This window comes from Pterocles gutturalis, unplaced genomic scaffold (assembly GCF_000699245.1).
Source record: "Pterocles gutturalis isolate BGI_N339 unplaced genomic scaffold, ASM69924v1 scaffold11569, whole genome shotgun sequence".
Taxonomy (NCBI): domain Eukaryota; kingdom Metazoa; phylum Chordata; class Aves; order Pterocliformes; family Pteroclidae; genus Pterocles; species Pterocles gutturalis.
Window position 1 is genome coordinate 46,822 of NW_010135813.1, and position 22,024 is coordinate 68,845.

At 37.7% G+C, this 22,024-nt stretch overlaps 1 protein-coding gene across 1 annotated transcript in view; it reads left to right on the forward strand.

Moving 5' to 3' along the window:
* The window catches only part of MEGF10 (multiple EGF-like-domains 10), a gene marked incomplete at its 5' end in the record, with an annotated part of 70,021 nt that overhangs the window by 44,395 nt on the left and 3,602 nt on the right, over nucleotides 1-22,024 (forward strand). Inside the window, 9 exons of the mRNA XM_010082048.1 lie at nucleotides 7,216-7,362; nucleotides 9,909-10,043; nucleotides 10,415-10,543; nucleotides 13,591-13,719; nucleotides 15,411-15,539; nucleotides 18,049-18,177; nucleotides 18,704-18,940; nucleotides 20,281-20,408; nucleotides 20,572-20,695. Coding sequence (XP_010080350.1) covers nucleotides 7,216-7,362; nucleotides 9,909-10,043; nucleotides 10,415-10,543; nucleotides 13,591-13,719; nucleotides 15,411-15,539; nucleotides 18,049-18,177; nucleotides 18,704-18,940; nucleotides 20,281-20,408; nucleotides 20,572-20,695 — 1,287 coding nt within the window. The remainder of the gene's footprint in view (nucleotides 1-7,215; nucleotides 7,363-9,908; nucleotides 10,044-10,414; nucleotides 10,544-13,590; nucleotides 13,720-15,410; nucleotides 15,540-18,048; nucleotides 18,178-18,703; nucleotides 18,941-20,280; nucleotides 20,409-20,571; nucleotides 20,696-22,024) is intronic.

Here is a 22,024-nt window from a genome sequence, read left to right on the forward strand (position 1 = left end):
CACGTCACATGTCAGAGCAACACCCATGAGGAATCTAGCCTTTGTGTGGATACTTATGTTTAGAATGATTTAAAAACCGACAGAATACTTTAGAAACAGGTTCTCAAATAGCTGTACTGTAATGTTACATTGTAGAGATAGCTTTAGATTGTAGGATTAAGAAGGGAGGGTTGTGTATATGTTTGTATGCATAGTAGGTGGAGGAGCAGATGGAGGATTTGTGAAAATATAGGAAGGTACTAAAATGCAACAACTTATTTTAGAATAGCTTAGATTTTTTTTCTGTTGTATTTGTCAAGGTAACCATCAGACTTACTAGCTTTTGGTGGTTATTATTACCTACCCCAAAAAAATAAAGACAGGGAGAAACTGATTTTGTATCAGTCTAATGCTTATCTAACCCAAATGAAGGATTTAGGTGTTTAAAAGCCATTGGGAGGGTGGTGTTAAAAATAAATACACTTGAAGAAGCTTAAAAATTTGAACTTGTGAGCCTTTTTTTCTTTTCCAATGAGAATAAATTGATGAATCAAAGGTGAACTTCCCCAAACGTTTTGATGCCACCAAAATTATATAAAGTTTCTGAAAAGATATTTTAAATGTAATATTTTTCTCATCCCTGTGAACAGAACAGTTGTCTACACTTCCCCAGGGAACTTCATCAGAGGGAATACTTTATATAACTTTGCAGAAATAAATGAAGGGTGGAAGATTTTTCCTTTGCCTGATGACACAGTTGTACCATAACACTGTGGAACAGGAAACACACTGCACAGGGAGGGGGTGTCACTGGCGAGGTTCTGTGCATGATCCCTTGGGCGGTGAGGGAGTTCTGAGCTGCCGAAATGGACACATGTGCTATTGCTGTGTACCAAAGTGCAACCTTGCTAACTTGCTGTCCTTTAGTCTCAAGATATAGCTGCAGCTGAGCATTGAGTCAGCAATAAGATGCTATATGGTTTAGGTTTTTAAAGTAGTTTTTCTTTATTTTAGAACATGTCCAATGTACTATTTTTTTCCTTCTTAGGTCCTAGTTATGAACAAAGGTGTAAGTTCGGCTATTGACTATTATGTTGTCACAAGCTGTTATAAAACTCAAGAAATAATTGAAACTGGTTTTAATTAGGTTCTGTTTATTTTAGGGTTTCTGTTTTTAATTTAGGTTTGGTTGCCTAGGCGGATACTTAGATTTTTCATCCTAAACAAAAGCGACCTCATTTATTGGACTCCTGTTAGAAATCCTACCTTCTCTGTAGTTTACACCAAGTGCTCCTTCTACAGCAGCTTAATTCTGCCTAAAGAAGCAAGAGTTAAGGGTGATGTTTTTTCCTGGCAATCTGACCATTCCATCACGTTCCAGGAGCCACATGACAGGATGGCACAAACAAGAAACATCCACCCACGCAGAGGATGATGTCTGCCCCAAACGCTCTCATCCCTTGACATTTTCACTGTATCTTATAAATATAACTTTTCTTCATTTGGAGGGAGAACAATTGCTAGACAGTGGAAAAGAGTAAGAATCATTAAAACAGAAAGCAGAAGAAAGATGCAGAAAATGTACTCCCCCAATAGGTAATTATAATTAATTCTCCTAATGATTTATACCAAAATTTTAAGTTAACTTCCCTTAAAGAGACACCTCTACAGCTTCTCTCAGTGACCACAATCCAGCAAGCACTACGGTAACTGTTAATTTCATTCCTTAATCTTATCTGTTCTGCAAGCAGCTGTCAAAATAAAATTTTTCCAAATTGCCTAGAAGATTAGAGAATTCATGGTCTTGCAAACTGAGATTTTGCATTAAAGCATGTAAAAAGGGCAGTTTGTTTATTACTGTATTACAGTAGTTTGGGTGTTACTGATAACACATTGCTGTTGTGCTGTGTTAGGTGCAGTTCTGCTGGACTTTGTGAAAAAATGTCATGTCATAGAACATTTGTTATTTTTAAAATCTATTTAAAGGTTATGCAGTGCCAGGGATTATGAAGTACCGGTGGACTGCTATCTGTACCAAAACAACAGCATTCGTTTATGGAAAAGACAGATGCAGTAATATCAGCCTACATTTTACCAGCGTGCACAGTCTTTATCCATATGCTATAGCAGATAGGGTGTTGGTGACTTCTTGCTGTGCTGGACACCTGCTGGTGCTAGTCAGATTGCCCATCACCAGATGTGTTGTTTCTGTGAGGAAGTGCTGTGTCTTTCCATGTGCTCCTGACATTATTTCTAAGATCCACATTTGTTGCTAGATCATAACAGGGAGGACTGTCATCTGACACCCAGCCCACTGATGCAAATAATCAGGTCTCCTGGGAAGCACAAACTAGAACTCTCCCTTGCTCCTTAGCTTTTAATGTGTATGCATTTTTTTTCCCCTCCTACACAGAAGAAAAAAGACATAGAAGAGTAGTCATGGGTCTCCCTCATCTTAAGGCCGAGAAACGAGATGCTGCTGGAATGGCGTGCCTGGTGCTAGCATTCCAGTGCACCTAAGTGAGAACCTCTTGCAAGAATATGGATTTCCCTCCACCTTGTCCAGTTTCCTCTGGGGTCCTGAAGCACTAGGTCCCATTATGATGAATATTCAGTGTGCCACAAAGTGAAATCTTATGTGGGCACTGTGTCATGGTAAATGGTGTATTTACTTTCCGAACTTAGGAAGATGAATTCTTCAGTAAGAAGTTTGGCTTGCCCTACACCTGGACTTCACTGCATCTGTATCTCTATTGCCTAGGCATTGTGGTGGGTCTTTATGTGGAAGAAATACCACCCTTTCAGAAGAAGAACTTTAAATCAGTAGATTAAGTAGATTTCTATCTATCAGGAAGGTAAGAAAAGGAGAAGTATTGTTTTCTTGTGGCTACCTAAAGTGTGGTAGATGAAGAGCACCACTGGAGGGGATGACAGTAGGCAGCAACAGTGTGGCCTTCAGAAAGACACAGGGGATATCTCAAAAGCGATTCTTACACTAAAAATTTGCAGATGCTGATGTTTGCCTTCAAACTCTGATACAGTGCTGTTTTTGCTAACAAGCTTTTGTAGCTGGCTTCAAACCAGGTACAAACTCGCAGGCACAAACTGCCCTGCTGCCACAGTGGAGAAGTAGCATTCTGAACTTCTAGAGAACAATCTTTGATCCTTTCATTAGCTCCTTAATTTGAGACATTTTTGTGTAGTCTTCTGGCTAACTTCAGCTAGGGAGCAAGGTACTTCCCTTCCCTTAAAGACAATGCTAGTACTTCTAAACAGTGTCTATGAAATTTTTCATTACTTCCCTGTGCTTTTTCTCCCCTTTCTTTGGGCTGCTCATCCATCATTTGACAGAGAACTAGGGAAGTAGTTCTCACAATCAGAAGTCTCAGCTTCCTTGAACAGAAGTGATCAAGTGTTTGTTTCTTTCAAATATGAATGGTGAGCTCTTAGACCATACTGGAAATGTATCTTTAGCTTTAATGACACCAAGATTTCCTCAAGTTTTGAGGGCTTGATCCTTCTCTTGTTTAGGCCGCGTTATACCCAATTTATCTCTGACATATGGGAAGTACACCAATATGCAAATAGGTTTGTATATTCTGAGAGGTTATAATGGAAAGTTCCATGTGTTGTGAAGACAAATTTTATAGAAAGTACACATTCTTTATGATTTTTTTTTTTAAAGTTTGGATAACTTTTTATCAGACTAGTGGAAACATAATAAGGTGGAAAGTAGTACTTAGTCCACTAATAAATTTACCTGGGAAGATCGTAAGAAATAATTGGTAGATTTTTTTTTTCCCCTTTGAGTGCAAAAACAAGTTAGCTCTCCATTCATCTGGCTTGGACGGATCACTGAGGCTCAAAAATATAGCATAGGGAGTATGTAAACACTCTGCTAGCACGGGAGGAAACACTGGTATCCCTAAAGAATTATTTACTTCATTCATGCAATTACAAATGCTGGGGGAATACTGATTTAGATGTGAGGCACCCAGTATAAAGCACTGGGCATTAAATGCATGAGCATTTCTTCAGAGCAGCTTAGCTGAAGTTTATCATGACCATTCAGCTATTGCCTAGCAACTTGAGAAGGCCATCAAAGAGCTCATTGTCCTTAGGTCTGGCAAAAACATTTCCTTGCAGATATCCTTATCAGTATCAAAATCAACATGAAAACTTTAAAAAACCCAATTTAATTGCATAAGAGATTAATACTCGGTTGAAATTTTGCCAATCATAAGCCATTACACTGTTGTAGAAGCTGAGTCTAATCTTGCTTTGTAAGTTCTAGTAAAAATGTTTATTTTTCCTCACTAATTTCTAGCTTTTCTGTAAAAGCATAGCTTTCTTTCCTGAAATTTCACATAAAGCATCAAAATCCGGAAAGTTATTTTTGATTTTTTTTAATCCTTTTACTTTTTCTAACCTATTCTTTCTCAAAAATATACACATTTGATTTTTAAAGCTATGAGATGTGAAACTCAGCTTCTCATTTTTAACTGCCTTGTGAACTTACCTAAAAAACAGTGAGTGAGATTGAAAACTATTTTTATAAGTAGAGTTGCAATAAATCACTAAATGAATTTGTATTTCTGCTTTGCTGCATTCATTCTTGACACAGGAGTAAAACTGATTTTGCTTATGATCAATAGCAAATATAATAGTCGTTTTTATAGTGAAACAGAAGTAATATTCAGCACTCTTTCACTATGTTACATTGTCATAATTAGTATTCAGTTATACTTTTGTTTCTTGGCTAAGTAGAGGGATGTAATTCTTCACCTGACTACCTCTTCGTAAAGGGTGAAAGCAGGAAAGAAAAGGTGATTTTTTCAGTTTCCCTAATGGATAATTTTCCCTGATGTGTACTGGAGAAACTTTTTTAATTTTTAATGGTAATTGTTGGCTCTTTTAAGTATCGTGGCTCTATGCAGCATGGGGTCCATTGTCTTTTCGATCCCAGTGTGCCCAGTATCACCCTTTGACAGCATGCTGTCATAAAGCATCCTCTGTGCACAGATCAAGATGATATAATTGAGCCTGGTGCTATTGTATGTCGCTGGTCTACATAATCTCAGATAAGGCACTATGGTAACTCTTGGCAACTGCTGACTTGTTAATAGTGACCATTGTGTACTGAACACCACTGAAACCCATTAAGACTCTGTGAAAAATGTCTTTTCTCTAGCAGGGTTCACTGAGTAGAGCTATGTGTGATACGACAGATAACACTCACGTGAACAGAATGCCAGGCTCAATTCTGAAATCCTCTGCATTGTGCTTTCACAGTTATAAACCCAAGTTCTCAAATTTGGGAACCTCAAGCAGAGCAATCTTACATATCTGAAATAAGTGCTCTTGTTTCTAAAAAAAAAATGCTATGATCTCATCCTCCTTGTGTGCATCAGCATCTCTGAAAGTCAAACCACTCTTATCTATTTATCCATAAATAGGGGGTTAATTAAAATGTTGGCCCCGGCTACTTAGAAGCAGGTCTACACTGCCTCTCAAATGTAGCTGAAGAGAGGAGAATGACATTGTTTATGCAGGCGAAAATGAAAAAGTAATGATATAAGAAGCCTTTAATTTTTTGACAATAAATTTGTTTTAGGTCAATATTAACCAATGATCATTTTACAATTAGGGATTTTCGGTGGCCTGTCTGCTGCTGGTTAGCATCTGGATTCTAAAAGACAAGTGTTTTGTTTCTTGCTGGCATTAATTGGTGCAATCTGTTGAACCACATATTTGATTATTTAATTGTCTTGCAGAGAAACTATCTGAGAGGCTGGAGTTTCACCTTTCTTCTGATTAGAAAGTTAGTCTTTGGATATAGGCAGCTTTACAAGGTGCATGCTGTGGGGATTGAAAAATCATCTCTGAATCGGGTCTGTCAGTAAACAATGTAATTATTTTTCAGTATTGTTACGAACAGTAGGTTTTGCTCTTCAAAGTTAAAAGATTTTTTTCTTGTCACATGTGAAAATGTTTTGCTTTTTTAGGACTCTGGCAGCCAGTGAACCTGTGGCATATTTTGCAGGAAATACTTACAAAGCAAGACATGCTCGTGGTTGGATTCAGTCCACTTTTCCCTTAGCAAAGGGCTTCATTCAGTAGAGGTGCTAGAATAATACTTAATTGTTAATGCAAAGTACTGTAGACACAATACGGTCTGAGTTCCACAGTGGTGCCTGCTGGCATTTCACATGCGGCGTGCTTTTTAAAAGCAGATAGTGGAAAAAACAAACAGGAAAGTTATATATAATGTTGCTGTATTGCAAAGAAAAAAGCCATCCCATGACTGGATGACTGTAATTTGTGGTTTGTATTGTGGTGTATATATAGTGGTTCAGGTTGTGGCCATTTTATAATAAATTTTATGCCAAAAATGGTTAGACAAAGCACTGACTGACCAGCATCCTTAACACTGCTGTAGCTAAGCATTTTGGAATGCTCACATGGTGTGTTTGGAAACCCTTCATGTGCGCTACATTTTTCCATGTGGTATGAGGCTTAGCAGTAATCAGCTCACCACTAATTAGAAATCATTCTGTATCCTGTACCCCATTATTACACAAAATTATGTCAGACCTTAAGGATTTTTACATTCAGAAGCAAAAGTTTCTGCTATACCTTTTGTCATGCATTCCCCTAATATAAAATTTGAAAGTAAGCTTTTGCTATTTTGAAACAGCCATTATGGGGGAAGAAAAATACATTATTTTGCTACATTTGAATTACCTTCTACTTTGGTTTCTCTTCATTGATATCAGTGGTGAAAGTGGGAGGAATTAAAGACATTTTAAATTTTTTATATGTATAAAGGTCTTGGAAAATGATGGAATTCTTTGTACTGTTGAGATGTTTGCATTCGTCCTTGTAGATCTTAAAATATTGGCAGGCAGGACGCCTGGAGGTAGCATCCCATGGAGCTCTCGTGTTCCATGTAAATCTGCAGAAGTGCTTTCCTGTTACTGAACTCAGGATCAGCTCTTATGCACATCTCATCAAATCTGGAATATGAAAGAAACTCACTGTTCTGGGGGGAAGGCAGAAGCAGAGATGCAAGTTTACATTGTTCTTGTTCTGTTTTTCTGATGTTAGTGATATTCTCATAAACAGCTTTTATGATCTGTGCCCTAAATAGGAGTCTTCTGAGAACAAAAGGTTTAAACTAAGTATGCATAAAAGCTCTTTATAAAGGCTGACGCTTTTGTTTATTTATGGTTGCAGGCATTCACTGTGACAGTGTGTGTGCTGAGGGACAGTGGGGTCCAAACTGCTCATTGTCTTGTTACTGCAAAAATGGAGCATCCTGCTCTCCAGATGATGGAATCTGTGAGTGTGCACCAGGATACAGAGGCACCACTTGTCAGAGAAGTAAGGACAAAATAAAGGCTTTAAAATCTCTGTTTCTCCCTCCTTTACTTGGAATACATATGATATAATACCGTAATGCTTTGTTAATTGTAGCATGAAGGACTATGAAACATTGATTTAGTCAAAATGTATGAATATACAGAAATAAGTGTTATCTGAAATTAACAAATATTTCCAACTAGTAGTGCTCTTCTTGTTATGATACAACTTTTCTTTTATTCACTGTCTGTGCTGTGACGTCGCTATACACATGATTTCAAGAAACAAATTTAGTAGGGGATTCCATTCTGAAGGCAAGCATTTCCAAATGTGATTGACAAACATTAATTTTGTAAGACATATTTTGTTAGGTAAATAAAACATGCATGAGTTTCAGAAGCTAGAAACCTTAGCTTCCTGTTGAGTTTGGTAGGAATCATTGCCTTAATTATTGGGGTATTTTAACACTTTTTTGAAGCAACAAAGAATGGCCAGTGGGATCATGCCTTGCAGTAAGTAGAGGATATCATAGCTACCTGTAGTTGCATTTGAAAAATTTGTCTCTGTAAAATATAAATGTTACAAAAAGAGAAATACAGATGAACGGAGGCAAATCATATCAGAAACAGGGAGGCAAAAACAAGATGATGTGCAAAATATCTACTCTCCTAAGAAGATTCATCACAGTTTGCCAGCTGTCTAGCTGTCCTCAGTTTAAACTGTTGAAGCTGTGAGGGAAAGGTGTTCAGAGAAGATAAATGTGAGTCCTCTGCACTTGAAGGGTATCCCTGTTTTCAGAGGAGGTTCCCAGAAATAGGGTCAAGAAACAGGTGGAGTAAGGCCAAGTGGAGATGCTACTAGGTCCTCCAAAAGAGTCTTAAAAGGCAGGAGACGACATGAAATGATTACTAGAAGGCAGAAGGAGAACCAGATGAAGATGAAGTCCTAGTAGCCCAGGAATGGCACGATTTCAAGCTGAAGAATGTGATTGCCTATGGTACTACTAAGTCACACATTAGTGTGGCATTAGTGTTCCTTAAGCATTTTTACCTAAGTACAGTAATTATTCTCACTATCTAGTCTCCTAAAGGCTTTGCAGTTAATCAGTTAATCCAAAGGGAGACCAAGTGTAACACTACATGTAAAAATGTTTCCTGTATTTTGGAACTGTGTCTGTAACCTGGACAAGAGACTACTCCCAGTCCAGTGGCTCTCAGAGCCCCTCTCTGATGCACAGTCTAGAGGCTGGGAAGACAAAGGTCATATGAATAATTTGGATCCCAGTCAGAAAGTGCCTTTTCACTAAACAGGAAGACCTTTTGTCACTATTTCACTTGGAAAAGTTAATCTCTCTAGAGAAATCTGGCCACATAACTTGTATCAAGTGTATAATTAAAAGACTGAATTAGTCTGACTGATTCAGACTATATGTGAATGAAATTAAAATATTGAAAAGATTCCAAGTTAGTTTTTGTCAGTGCTAATTGCTGCTGTGAAACAGGTAGTTGTCTTGATGCATTACCTAATATCCTAATTTATCAGGAAATAAATGCTAAAAGGGATTAGAACAACAAAGGAGATTTCATGTGACAGCCTTCCCTCCCTCCCTCTTTTTTTTTTTTTTTTTTTTTTTAAAGAAACTAGTGCCTTTAACATAAGAATTAAGTGGATGACTCTGTATTTCTGATCTCAGGTTCTCTAAAAGCTAGGTGATGCATAGCTGTCTGTACTGTATAATGACTACAGTGAGTACCTAAATGAAAGGATGACTGGAAAACACTTGTACATTTTTCTCAGTGAAGTAATGTCTATTTGTATTCCAAGTTAGGAAACACATAAGAAGTCAAAGTCTAAGATGACCTTACTCATCTACAGATTAAACTATCCACTCTTATTTTTAAAAATTTCTTTGAATGTGCTTTAAAAGATGTTCATGTTGTAGAGGACATATAATGTATAGGAAAATATGTAAAATATATAAAGTATATACGCATTTCAAACGTATCATAGAATCATAGAATGGCCTGGGTTGAAAAGGACCATAGTGATCATCTAGTTTCAACCCCCCCGCCATATGCAGGGCTGCCAATCACTAAACCAGGCTGCTCAGAGCCACATCCAGCCTGGCCTTGAATGCCTCCAGGGATGGGGCATCCACGACCTCCCTGGGCAACCTGTTCCAGTGTGCCACCACCCTTTGGGTGAAAAACTTCCTAATCTCTAACCTAAACCTCCCCTGTCTTAGTTTAAAACCATTCCCCCTTGTCCTATCACTATCCACCCTCGTAAACAGGCGTTCCCCCTAAACATAACCGAAGTACAGTCTGGCCTGACAAGTAATAGAATGTAAACTAAGACATTATTAACTAGAATATAGTAAACCCTTAAGGAAGATGAGCAAGTCTCGTTTTGTGAGTGTAAATCTATGAGTAATAACAACCACCACTGCAACTCCTGTGTACTCAGAAAGCAGAGCTAATTCAAAGTCATGAAAAACTGCACTGAAGAATATTCATGGCTGTATAGAAAGTTCAGGAAGCAATGACAGTTTGTTCTTCTGATTCCAGTTTGTTCCCCTGGGTTTTATGGACACCGCTGCAGCCAGACATGCCCCCAGTGTGTACACAGCAGTGGTCCCTGCCACCATATTACTGGATTATGTGACTGCTTACCTGGATTTACAGGAGCCCTCTGTAATGAAGGTACACATTGTAATAAAGACTCTTTGGGATGCGGAGACCAAGCACTGTAATAATTTTCATTGCATCACTTGGAAACTGTACAACCAAAAATAGTTTCTGTTGTAGTATGTGCAGTCTATAAATTAGGGATCTTAAGCAGGTTTAAGCTGTTTGAACATTCGATCCTTAAGTATGAAACCCACTGTGTTCTTATTTGTATTATTTTGAAGAGCATGTATAATAGGCTTACAAGAAGTTATAATGCCTTACTTTAACATTATACTAAGTAATACATTTCTTGATCCAAATATCAGTTGCTTTCTCTTTAAATAAAGAAAATACAATCTTGTTCTGATTACTAAGGGGTTCTAATTTTGACAACTTGTTCTCAGTATGTCCCAGTGGCAGATTTGGCAAGAACTGCATTGGAATATGCACCTGCACCAATAATGGGACATGTAATCCTATTGATAGATCCTGTCAGTGTTACCCTGGCTGGATTGGTAGTGACTGCTCTCAGCGTAAGTATCAGCTTTTTTCCCTTTATTTTTAAAAGAATTAATCAGGGTTTGGCTATTTAAATTCTCTACTTTTTGGTTAAGAAACACTGTATAAGTCGGAAACGAGGACTTAACGATACATAGTGAAGAGATCCTAAACTTTTCTGCATTTTATCAGCACTATCAGAAACACATTTGCACTATGATTTTCCTAATAAGTGAGCTGGGACATATGACAGGAGGGATTAATTTTCAATCTTCCACTGTCCAAAGAAGAGTTGTAGGGAAGCTGGATCAGACTTGTGTCAGAAGTGTACTGTGAAAAGACAAGAGGCAATGCTCACAGGTTGCAGCAAGGGTAACTTCTACTAGAGACAAGAAGAAAAATCCTTACTGTGAGAGTGGTCAAACACAGCAACTGTTAAGGGAGACTCTGAAGCTCCAGACTGGAAGAGGTGTGAAATTATCATCGCTGAAGGTCCTTTGAGTAAAGTGTTGGACTAGGTGATGCTAGAGATCTCTTACAACATGAAAAAGTCTGTGACTTGGTGAATGAATCTTGCAGTGCAGAGCAGGTTCCTGACCTGTTGTTTGTCTGTCTGTAATTAATTAGTCTTATCGGAGTAGTATTGTGAACATCTCAGGGCTTGTATTCTCAGCACAGTCTTAAGAATTACAGATATTAAATAAGGAACTGAGGCACTGAAGTACAGGGTGTTTTTTCATATTACAATTGCATAGAGAGCTATTAGCAAGGCTCAGAAGAAAGCCAAGATTTTCTCAGATACAAGTTAGTGCTCTGGCTGCAAGATCATCCTTTTTCTTGTTAAATCTTTGAACATTTTGTTAAGAAATTTTTCACTATGACTCTTTTTAAGTGGTTATAACTTCTTGATGGGTTTTTCTCTTTCTTCCTTTTAGAAGTGTTTCACAGATACACATTTCTAATGTCATTCTACCTCACTCAAAGACTATTGCTTTGGTATGCTAAACTCAGTGAAGACTTTGTTACTGACTTAAAAAGGAGAAAGTCTAGGCCTTAATTTTAATGTGTTTCATAGAGTTATTTTATTTAACTCCGGATGCCTTGCTGGGTCTATGCAGATTACTAATGACAGGAAAGAAATATCTGAAGCAAAATTCTTACAAGAAGCATATCCAATCAACACAGTCTGAAACACATGCGTGCCAAAATTTCAGTCAACCCATTTTTATGAATAAAAGAAGCTGTACCCGACCTTGATATGTCAAAATTAAAAAGACATTGTGCTGGGGTTTCCAAGGACGTGCATTTCCTAATAGCACTCCTCATTGGTTTATATCATTTATGGTTTGACTAGTCCAGGTCAACTGGCTCTGTACCAGTGTGATGTAACATCTGGTCAATTTGGAAAAAACCCTTTGCTGGCTAAATTCTGCAAAGTGATTAGCATGAACAACTCAATATGATTCCAAAATAAATCTTGGGCCTGTTGGTGTGGAAGCCAGTAGCAACAAAGGTCCCTGTTTTTATGGCAAAATAAATAGGTAGTTGGGAGAGTGGCAGAATAGGGGTATTTAGGAGGAGGAGGGACTCACTCACTGAATCAATAATAAGAAAATGGTGCCAGCAATATGAATGGAAGCATCTATTGAAGCTGTGCTCATGGACCGTAACAGAGGAAGTTTATTTGCTTTGTATAAAGGCCTTTCGTTCACACGGAAAATAATGATTCCATTAATTTCTTTTGGAACTAGCAACTTTTTTGAACCTTTAACCTTTAGTCTATATGTGATTTACATTCCTTCTTAGTTGACCACTAGTCTCAAACAAAAAACAGTAATAAAGATCATTATAAGGCACAACTGAAGTGGAAACGACAAAAAACAAACTTAGTACTTCTTTTCAATACAAAGCAGTATATTTCTTAATGAAGTGAAATTTGGGCAAAGATACAAAGATTTTGCAAAAATACAGCCCACACATAGATGAGTCATTATGCAAACATGTAAAGGATTCAAGAGTTTTTGTTGCTCTCACAGAGACCTCTGGACAACCAAATCAGTACACAACAATAAGGAGCTATCAGCCTTTTTAAACTTACAGAGGAATAAAGCTAAGCCTTCTGTGTCTGACCTGTTTCTTCTCTCCTATGAAATAGCTCATGTTGTACTTCCAAAAAACTCTTTTTAATTTATGCATCTCTTTACTAAAGAAACAAATAAAAACCTCAAGTTGTGAACCCTAATCAACAGAAAGGGGCTATTCTTAGAGTACCCTCTGCTCTTGGTGATATTCTGACATGAAGAAAATTTTCTTTTGCCATCTCTGAATACTAATTAGCATTTTGGAACCACTTCACTTTTCCAGGGGAGCACATAGTATCAAATACACCCACCAGGACATTTTCAAAGCAGTCAGTAAAATTCTGTCTCATAACACGTCAACATGACTGTGAGTGAAAAAAATCTCCAATTTATAGATAATTACTTGGTTTTGAGAAATATTATATTGATTAATGGACCCACAGAAGCAACTGAGTTAACTTGATTAAGGTACCGTCCTGATCATGTGCATCATGTTTAGGCAATTATGTAGAATCTAGCAGTGGAAATACAAGAAGTAAGCTTAGTATTGGGTCTGAAGCTATAGGCAGTAAGATCTGTTTCAGCCTTCTCTGTTCTCCTTAACTTCTGAGGTTTAAAAGGCTTGATAAACCTTGACTGTGCTCAACTGATATGTTTGCAGATTAAAAAATAAATTAAGAAGGGAAATTTACATGGCTTTCTCTATGAGAAAGCTGGTGTGAGTGTCCTGCTTACTTAGTATCAAGTATATATCACAGGTTTCTTTCACACATGTAATCTTTTCCAGCACTTTTTATCTAGAGTAAAATGATTCCTTAGTTAAAAAAAAGAAAAAATCTGTGGCTATTTGCTCAGACTGGAGCAGCCCAAAAAATGCATTTAAAAGAAAAACAACAAACCCCAAACAAAGTAGTGCTTATATGTGAATGCAAGCAGCTCTGTTCATGGATTATCAAAGATCTTTGTCATTTGACATTAATTAATTGCTCTGGGTTGTTTAGCTTGCCCACCTTCCCACTGGGGACCGAACTGCATCCACACATGCAACTGCCATAATGGAGCTTACTGCAGTGCATACGACGGGGAATGTAAATGTACCCCAGGATGGACTGGCCTTTACTGTACACAAAGTAAGTGACTTTCATTATGCGTTCTTAGCCTGCAAATCAGTGACAGACTTTTCCTTCAGTATTTTCACAGTTTATTCATTGATTTGTTCCCATGCTGCTGAACCTTTTTTGATCCAGAAGATGCAACACATTACCTCCATAGTTGCAAGGGAGACCCCTGTATAAGCACTGTCAGAGTGCTGGCCACTGCATTTGGGCTCCTCTTTAGTCTTCCTTCAGAGGAAGACAACTTTTGCCCACAGCTGGGCATCACTGTGTAAGAGTCTGTAGTGTGCACGTGCAGAATGAATGACTCTGACATTCAGATGCTACCACTGCAGATGTGCTGTAAGGCTGCAGTCTGTAGCATGGATGGTGTCAGCTCTGCAAGCATTCCCCACAGGGTGGGATGATGGTACTGTCTAATTCCTTCCCTCTCTCAGACCTCCGCACCAAGTACTCCAGCAGCAGAGCCATAACAACCAAGATTGTAAGATAACACAGAGCTGACTGAAGCCATGAGGATAGCTTCTAGCTTAGCTGTAGCTGTGGTCTGCTGAGGCACAGTCCCCGTTGTCACTGCAAAGTGATCATACAGTACGTCTCGTAACTAATTGCTAATTGCTACCTCTTGGGGGCAATTGCAACAACAGCTCTAGCTCAGCACCTGTAATTCCAATACTGATATAGGACCTATTTTATTTGGAACTTAGAAACTTAACTTCACTAGACTGTAATGTTATAATTTGTTTTGGAATTTTCTTCGTGTAATTAATACATTGATACCGATTCTTTTGCAAGAGCTTTTCATTAAAATAAAAATACAAGCAGTGTAGTGACTGGGTGTAGGTATATGGCACCCATTATGTGCTGCATAAGTTTTCAGACAAAGTTTGAGAAATAAACATTTGTTAGAGATAGATATAATAAAGTTGGCTTCTTATCTTTGTCATATTACAACTTCAATTTGGTTTATCTTCAATCCAGGCACCCCACTGTCTGTAATCTGGGTACAGTCATTATCTTTGAACTCAAGAAAAATAAGACTGCTAACTGTGTTTTGCATTCAGTGTTTAAATACACATCTTTCATAAAATCAGAACTCTCCTTTTTCAACTGAATAATGTCATAGTGGCAGGAAATAGATATATTGGAGGGACATATGGATACAGCTCTGGAAGACATTCACTATACTGGTTCAGCTGTCAGCTATCATGGTTGTTTTACTTCCTGCTGGTGAATAATGATCTCTTTACAGTGATATGTCTTCTTCATACTGAAATGGTATCTTTGTGAGGAGCTGAGATACAATATGTTACTATTTTTATTTCTTTTATGCTTCAACATCAACTGTGAACGTCCAAAGGTTCATTCATCACTGAATAGGCTCCCTGCTCTGTTTCACAAACTGCCCTTTCTCCTCTTTCAAATATCTCCTTAAGCCCATTTCTTTGAGGAGCCCTTCTTGTTGGCTTCTGAACATCTGCTGTCTGCATGATTTCCAAACTTAATTTTTGTGTAGTTTTTGCCTAATGTGTCTTTTAAACCAGATAAAATAGGGTAGGTCTTGATCTATGGTGTTCATAGAATGCCACGTTGAGTTGCGGGGCTACAAAAATGACTTCTTGGTAACATACTTAACCAGAGTATTTGTATTTTATTTCTAGAGCAGTTGTTTCACTCCTTTTCCCCTCGTCCTCCTTGTATTGCAGGATGTCCCCTAGGGTTTTACGGAAAGGACTGCACGTTGATATGCCAATGTCAGAATGGAGCTGACTGTGACCACATCAGTGGGCAGTGCACCTGCCGCACAGGGTTCATGGGGAAGCACTGTGAGCAGAGTGAGTAGGGACAGGAATTATTCATGCCTAATAGCAAACAATAAACCCTGAGATGTCCCTCTGTTGTTTTTAGCCAGTATTGTGATACAACCTCTTGGCTTCAGTGGGAATTTTGATGGGTAAAGAGCTTCAGGAGCTGGACCAAGTCTTTTTCCAAACAGATAAAATCCTGCAGAATTAGTTATTAAGACTGGTTATGATTGTGATGGCTATTTCTTACAATTTGTAGTTACATATAAGAGGCATTTGTACTATGTTCTAGTTGCTTTGGACATAATGCTAAAACAACCCCAACAACTCTGTCATGTGAAAGTGAAAAATTAATCTAAGTAATTGCCATTAGCATAAAACACAATGAAAACTAATAGTTAGAAAACTAAAGAAGTACCACATCAATCCCAGTGGATAAAATTAAGCTTTGCAATATGGTTTTACTCTACAATTTGATTATAAAAGCATAATAGATGGCATTTTGTTTTCATATGTGTATGACTCTTTATCCAAGAAAATAAAGAATAACACCACTGACACGGTGGTCTAACATTTTACAACATTAAAAGAATCATCAGGCTCATAAGGAGAGAACTGTTAGTCCAACTTTTGCTAACATTACCGAATGGTGCTCCCACACTCATGCATTACACTGCAGTGCAAAGCAATCCATTCAACCTACTATTGTGAAGTTTAAACCTGTCTTTGGCACCAGCATCGTGCACAGGGATTTGCTTTTGATGTGTGGAGGACACCACGTATTACCTGTGACCAGGTAATCTGGATTTGAAAGGCTGTGCAGTGTCTGAGATAGCATGTGTTGCACCTGGCACACTTTATTCCCTCAGCAGTGGGCCTAGACGCAGCAGCAAAAGGAGTTATGGTTTTTAAGGCTAATAAATGTCTATGGTAGAACCACTAAAAATTTGGAAATGGATTTTTTTTTTCGTAAGAAAATAGAGTTGCAATGAAATCTGAGTGGTTTAAAGGACTATATTTCAATGAAATAATAGCTGTCAACATGTAACTGTTAGCTATCTAAATTTTCTTATTCTACTCTGATGATTTCCATGTTTTGCTTCAGAAGAGCAATAATATTTAGGAAAAGATAAACATTTTAAGATCCTCTCTTGATGTCATGATATCAAAAAATAATTTTGAATACTGTGGCAAATCTAACTTTATTATTACATTGTATGGATTTTTATATTTTATCATATAACTTGATAATAATGTTAAACTAAATGTTCTGGTATTTCTGAATTTGAATGTCAGTTTTAAAATTTTACTTTTCATTCCAATTCAGATTTCAAAACATCAAAGTATATTATGGCACAATGGTTTTTGCCTAGCCATTGACTTCAGTAGCTATTATCTTGTTTTCTTGAATGCAACCAAGAAAAGGAGAGGGTACATAAGCATGAAATTCGACTTGAGTATGAATTTATCAAGACTGCGAGAACATTTGGCACCTTTGTGGAACTCCGGCACCCATTGTGTAGCATTATCTGGTAAATTATTCTAAATTAAGAATACATAAAAGATGAGTTAGATTATTTTAGAAAGACAAAGAAAACCAAATTTATACAGTTACAAAACTCCTAAGACTTCAGAAAATTGAGTCTCAGAAGATGAAGAAATACCACACTTCCTCAAACCATCAGAACTACAATAATGTAACAAGCCACACAGTAACAGAAGTGGCAGTATAAAAGAAATAATTTTTATTAGTGTAGGATAAATCTCTACCATGCTAATTACATGATATAGGAGACACTTTGATCAGTAATGAATTATTATATCATTCTTGGAGGCAAAAAAAATCACGTAAAACTCTTACAATTAGCTCATTTTTCATAATTTAGCATTTTTGTCCTGTAGGTAGTTTTTCAATGTGTACATTACAGTATCAAAGTATGCTATAAGCAGCCTGGGACCAGGGTTTTTTTTGTTATATAAATGCATGGTGTATATTAGACTCATTTCTATAACCCTTATCTCTTGCTCTTTTACCACATCAGCACATCTGCCATGTGACATGACACCAGGCAGATGTCTGGCTCCACTTATATGATTACATGATATTTCAAGCACTGGGATCTGAGTAACCTGGGAGACCTGACATTCCAGTGTAGAACTGGCACTCGCTCACATTTTGTCCATTTCTTCACTGTCTTCTACCCCTTTAATCTTTTTTTTTTTCCTTCCTAATTTCACGGCCTTAGTGGCAGCACCATTACAAGTAAAGGAAAATCACTTCAGAATACAATTTCCTTTTCCTTTTCCTTCACCATTCCCGTGCATGCTCACAAACACATACATTACAGAGAGGTCCTCTTAAGAAAATCTTTTCTGCAGAGGTCTACCACTAATAACACATTGCCATCTGCTGGCCATGTACGAAAACCTATGGGGTTAGAAAAAAATGGTAGCATGTATGGTGCTGTAGGCCCGCAATAACAAAACATTTAAGAAGTACTGACTATGTCTGATTTTTATTTGCACTTATTTTGTGCAGAATGTCCTCAAGGTACATACGGGTATGGGTGCCGGCAGATATGTGACTGTCTGAACAACTCAACCTGTGACCACATCACTGGAACATGTTACTGCAGCCCAGGCTGGAAAGGGGCCAGGTGTGATCAAGGTAAAGCCTAGCTGCAATAAAATTATTGTAATTGTTTTATATAAAACTTGGATTAACCCATTAAGTGCCATCTCTGTATCAGTCATTAAATCAGTCTGTTAAGGCACGTGTATTTAAATAGTCCATTCTATTAAATTACATATATTCTGTAGATTCTGTAAGTATTAGACACAATAGTGATAGTTTAATAGAGCAAAGCACTCTAGTGTAGACTGCATCCAATGTTTTACAGTGCTGCGCTGTCCAAAGCTGCTGATAGAACGTGTACTTTACCTGTTCTGTTCTTTTGCATACAGAATGTTCTTACTTTTTCATCTCCATGAAAATCTCTTTCTATGAAGAAGCCGAATGCTTTTCCTTAAGGCTAGGATTGTCTTCACATTGGTTTCTGACATAGTTCTATTTTGGCATTATTAAATACAGTTAAATTATCAGAAAGATTTAGAAGTGAAATATTGTCTTCTGATCCTGACCACATAAGCTTCAGAATTTATGCCACATATTTTCATTTATTCTTGTATTTCAGCTGGTGTAATTATAGTGGGAAACTTGAACAGTTTAAGCCGTACCAGTACTGCCATCCCTGCTGATTCTTACCAGATAGGGGCTATAGCAGGCATCATCATTCTTGTCCTGGTTGTGCTTTTCCTGCTAGTGCTGTTCATCATTTACAGACATAAGCAGAAAGGAAAAGAAACAAATATGCCTGCAGTGACCTACACCCCTGCTATGAGGGTCATCAATGCAGATTACACCATTTCAGGTAAGTGACATTTAGAACTGTTTTTTTCTCTGTCTCTTGACTATGTGCCTTTTTTAGCTGAGCTCTGAAGAGGTTCAGATCTGCCCCTAACAGGGCTGGAATGTGTTTCACCTTTTCATATTAACGAGGATTGCTGTGAGCAGGAACATACTCTATTTCGAAAAGGGTGTTTATAAATCTGCCTTGGAAGCCTACCTGGAAAAAGAGGCAGGGGACAGTTTCCCTCTTTAGGAAGAGGAAGGCTGAGACACTGCTCTCAACTGCCTTTTGCAGTAAAACTGCCCCAGAGACCACACTGACAGTGGTGCTGGTGAACTGGCACACGAGACCAGTGGGATGCAATAGTAGATTTGTGTGCTTACCTTTCAGCTATCAGAAATAGATCAACCAAGTTCAGAAGGATGCTGCCCCCGCATCTATAGCTGCTCAGTTTGTTCTGCACCATAGTCTTTTATTCTCTGCTTTTGATACTATGAAGGTGGCTTACCTGGTTAAAATGTGTCAACTGTAAGGAACAGTGACCATATACCTTGCTTTACTGTGTAACATTTTGCACCCTCAAATGTTTTTCTGCATTGGACACTGGAAATATGGACACTTCTATTCCTCTGTGCCTATTTTTTAACAGAATAGGAAAGTGTGGCAAAGTATGGTTTTTACTGAGACTATAAATTCAAGGCCAACAGCTTGAATACAGAAAGACTGTTATAGCTGTAGAAAATCAGGATTTCACGCTAGCTGTAACAAGATTCTGTAGAGAGGCAGATAGCAGAGTGGCTTGAGTTTGAAAGAAATGCAGGGAAGAAGCAATCCTCCTTAAACAAAGCAGGAGTTTTCAACCTATGGTAGTGCATGTGAGTTGGGATGCAATAGATACATGAAACTTCAGGCAATGCTGTCTTTTGTACACAGCTATTAAGGAAGATAGCAGGTAAAGAAGCCAGCAGAAACAGTTGTCAGAGTGAAGAAAGATGTATATAGCAATGATGGTGGTGTTCTTGAAGCATCAGAAAATGTTGCTGTGAACTTGATGGTAAAAGTGTCTATAATTAGGACAATGCTATGACTACAGAGGCAAAAGAGAGCAAGCGACCACAGCAGAAAGCAAAGTTAGCAAGTAACACTTATGAATGCTCTTTGCTGAAAGTGAGGACATGACCAGTCTTTTACTGCTCTGTATCTCTAATTTATTTAAATGAATGCAAGATTTTTACTTTTTTTTTTTTTCAAGAAACTCTAAATCAGACTCTGAAATCAGTGCAGTACTGTCAAAAACATGTCCTAATAAAGAAACGCCATGTTATTTTCAGTTGTTCATTTTCCTTTATTTTTCTTTTCAGAAACCATCCCTCACAGTAATGGTGGAAATGCTAACAGTCACTATTTCTCTAACCCTAGTTATCATACTCTAACTCAATGCACTACCCCACCTCATGCCAACAACATGGACAGACTGACCCTGGCAAAGGTAAAGCATAAAAATCTGGATGCTTCTGCATAAATTAGCCTTTGGTTTATTTTACTTTGTTCCCTTATGTTTCATATTTGGTCTATTTTTGCTTTGCTTGATTATCACCTGGAAATTTAGCAACTTCCCATCAGTTTCTATTACCTATCTTTTTTTGAAATAGGCAAAAAACAATCAGCTGTTTGTGAACCTTAAAAATGTGGAACCTGGAAAACGAGGCACTGTCATGGACTACACAGGAACACTGCCTGCAGACTGGAAACATGGTGGTTACCTCAATGAGCTTGGTAAGAAAAAACAACGTAGGAGAATGTGAATGTAATTCATTGTGTTTGTGATGAACTGGAAAGCCAGGGTGTCTTTGTCATTCTCTACACAGAGTAATGTCATCCTTTCCAGCCTGTGTGTGAGGTTCAGGGCTATGGGTTTGACCCTTAAAGATAAAAAAGTTACTCCTTTTGAGGAGCAGTGAAACAGTCTGATGCCCAGTGCAGAAATGATACATAAAGTATCTCAGATTATTTTTACAAAAATATTTGCTTATTAATTGGTTTCATAAAGCAATAGGTATTGTACGATAAGGGTCGTCTTTGGCAAAATTACATCTTGAATAAATAAGAGGTTGCATATATCCTTTTTTTCAATCCCCACTAAATAGAACCAATGCTTTAAAAAGTAGTTTCTCATCATCTGAGATGTTTCCAATGTAAATTCTAGGAGCATCTTCCCAGCTAAGCCTCCCCTTTGCTAAAAGACAGAGCATTGTCCTTAAGAAGAAAAATTCCCGAGAAGTGGTGAGAGTTGCTGTATCCTGCTTTATGCTCTCTTTTGCTGTCTTTTCATCTGTTCCCAATCACATGCATTCCAAAAAGACTGGATTGCACTGACCATATCTCTGACCAGTGAAAGCCTTAAAAGGGACTTTCAGTGCCAGTATAATTTATATCTTTTAATTACCTTTATTTCTGGTCCTTATCAGTATTAGATTCTGAGAATCAAAACAACAGTATGCAGCACTATTTGTTTTCCTGCTCACCCCCAGTCTTGGTCTAACCACAGTTCAGGCTCAGATCTGTTTTTTTTTCAAAAGGGTTTCAGTCATAATATTAAATGTTCAAGGTCACATTTTCCTAGAGCATTTATACTAGCACTTAAGACTCCTAAGAGATACTAGCTGTGTTTAACCCACTGCACTAAAGATCTGTCTTTAGTAACAGTGAGATTCTAGAGGACTGGATGAATGTTGATATTATGTCTGTTTTCTGGAAGATGAAATGGGATTATCTGGGTAACTCTAGGCTGGTGATCCAGGCATGAGTCCTGGTAAAAACAGCCAAACAGATGACATGAGATCTAATAAATAATGATGGGGTAGGAATAAAATTAATTGGTTCAGGTCTCCTCAAATAACATCATTTCATTGTTGGAAACTATGAATTTTGTTTACAGAGATATTGTATACATAAAATTATTTTAGGCTTTTGTGAGGCTTCTACCATAGTACCACAATACAATCTGATTAAAAAATTAGAATTCCATAATATCAATCAAAGCTATTTGAATGGCATAGTAACGAGTAAGTTCCAGGTCTCTGAAGACAGTTGTCAGGCATTCCT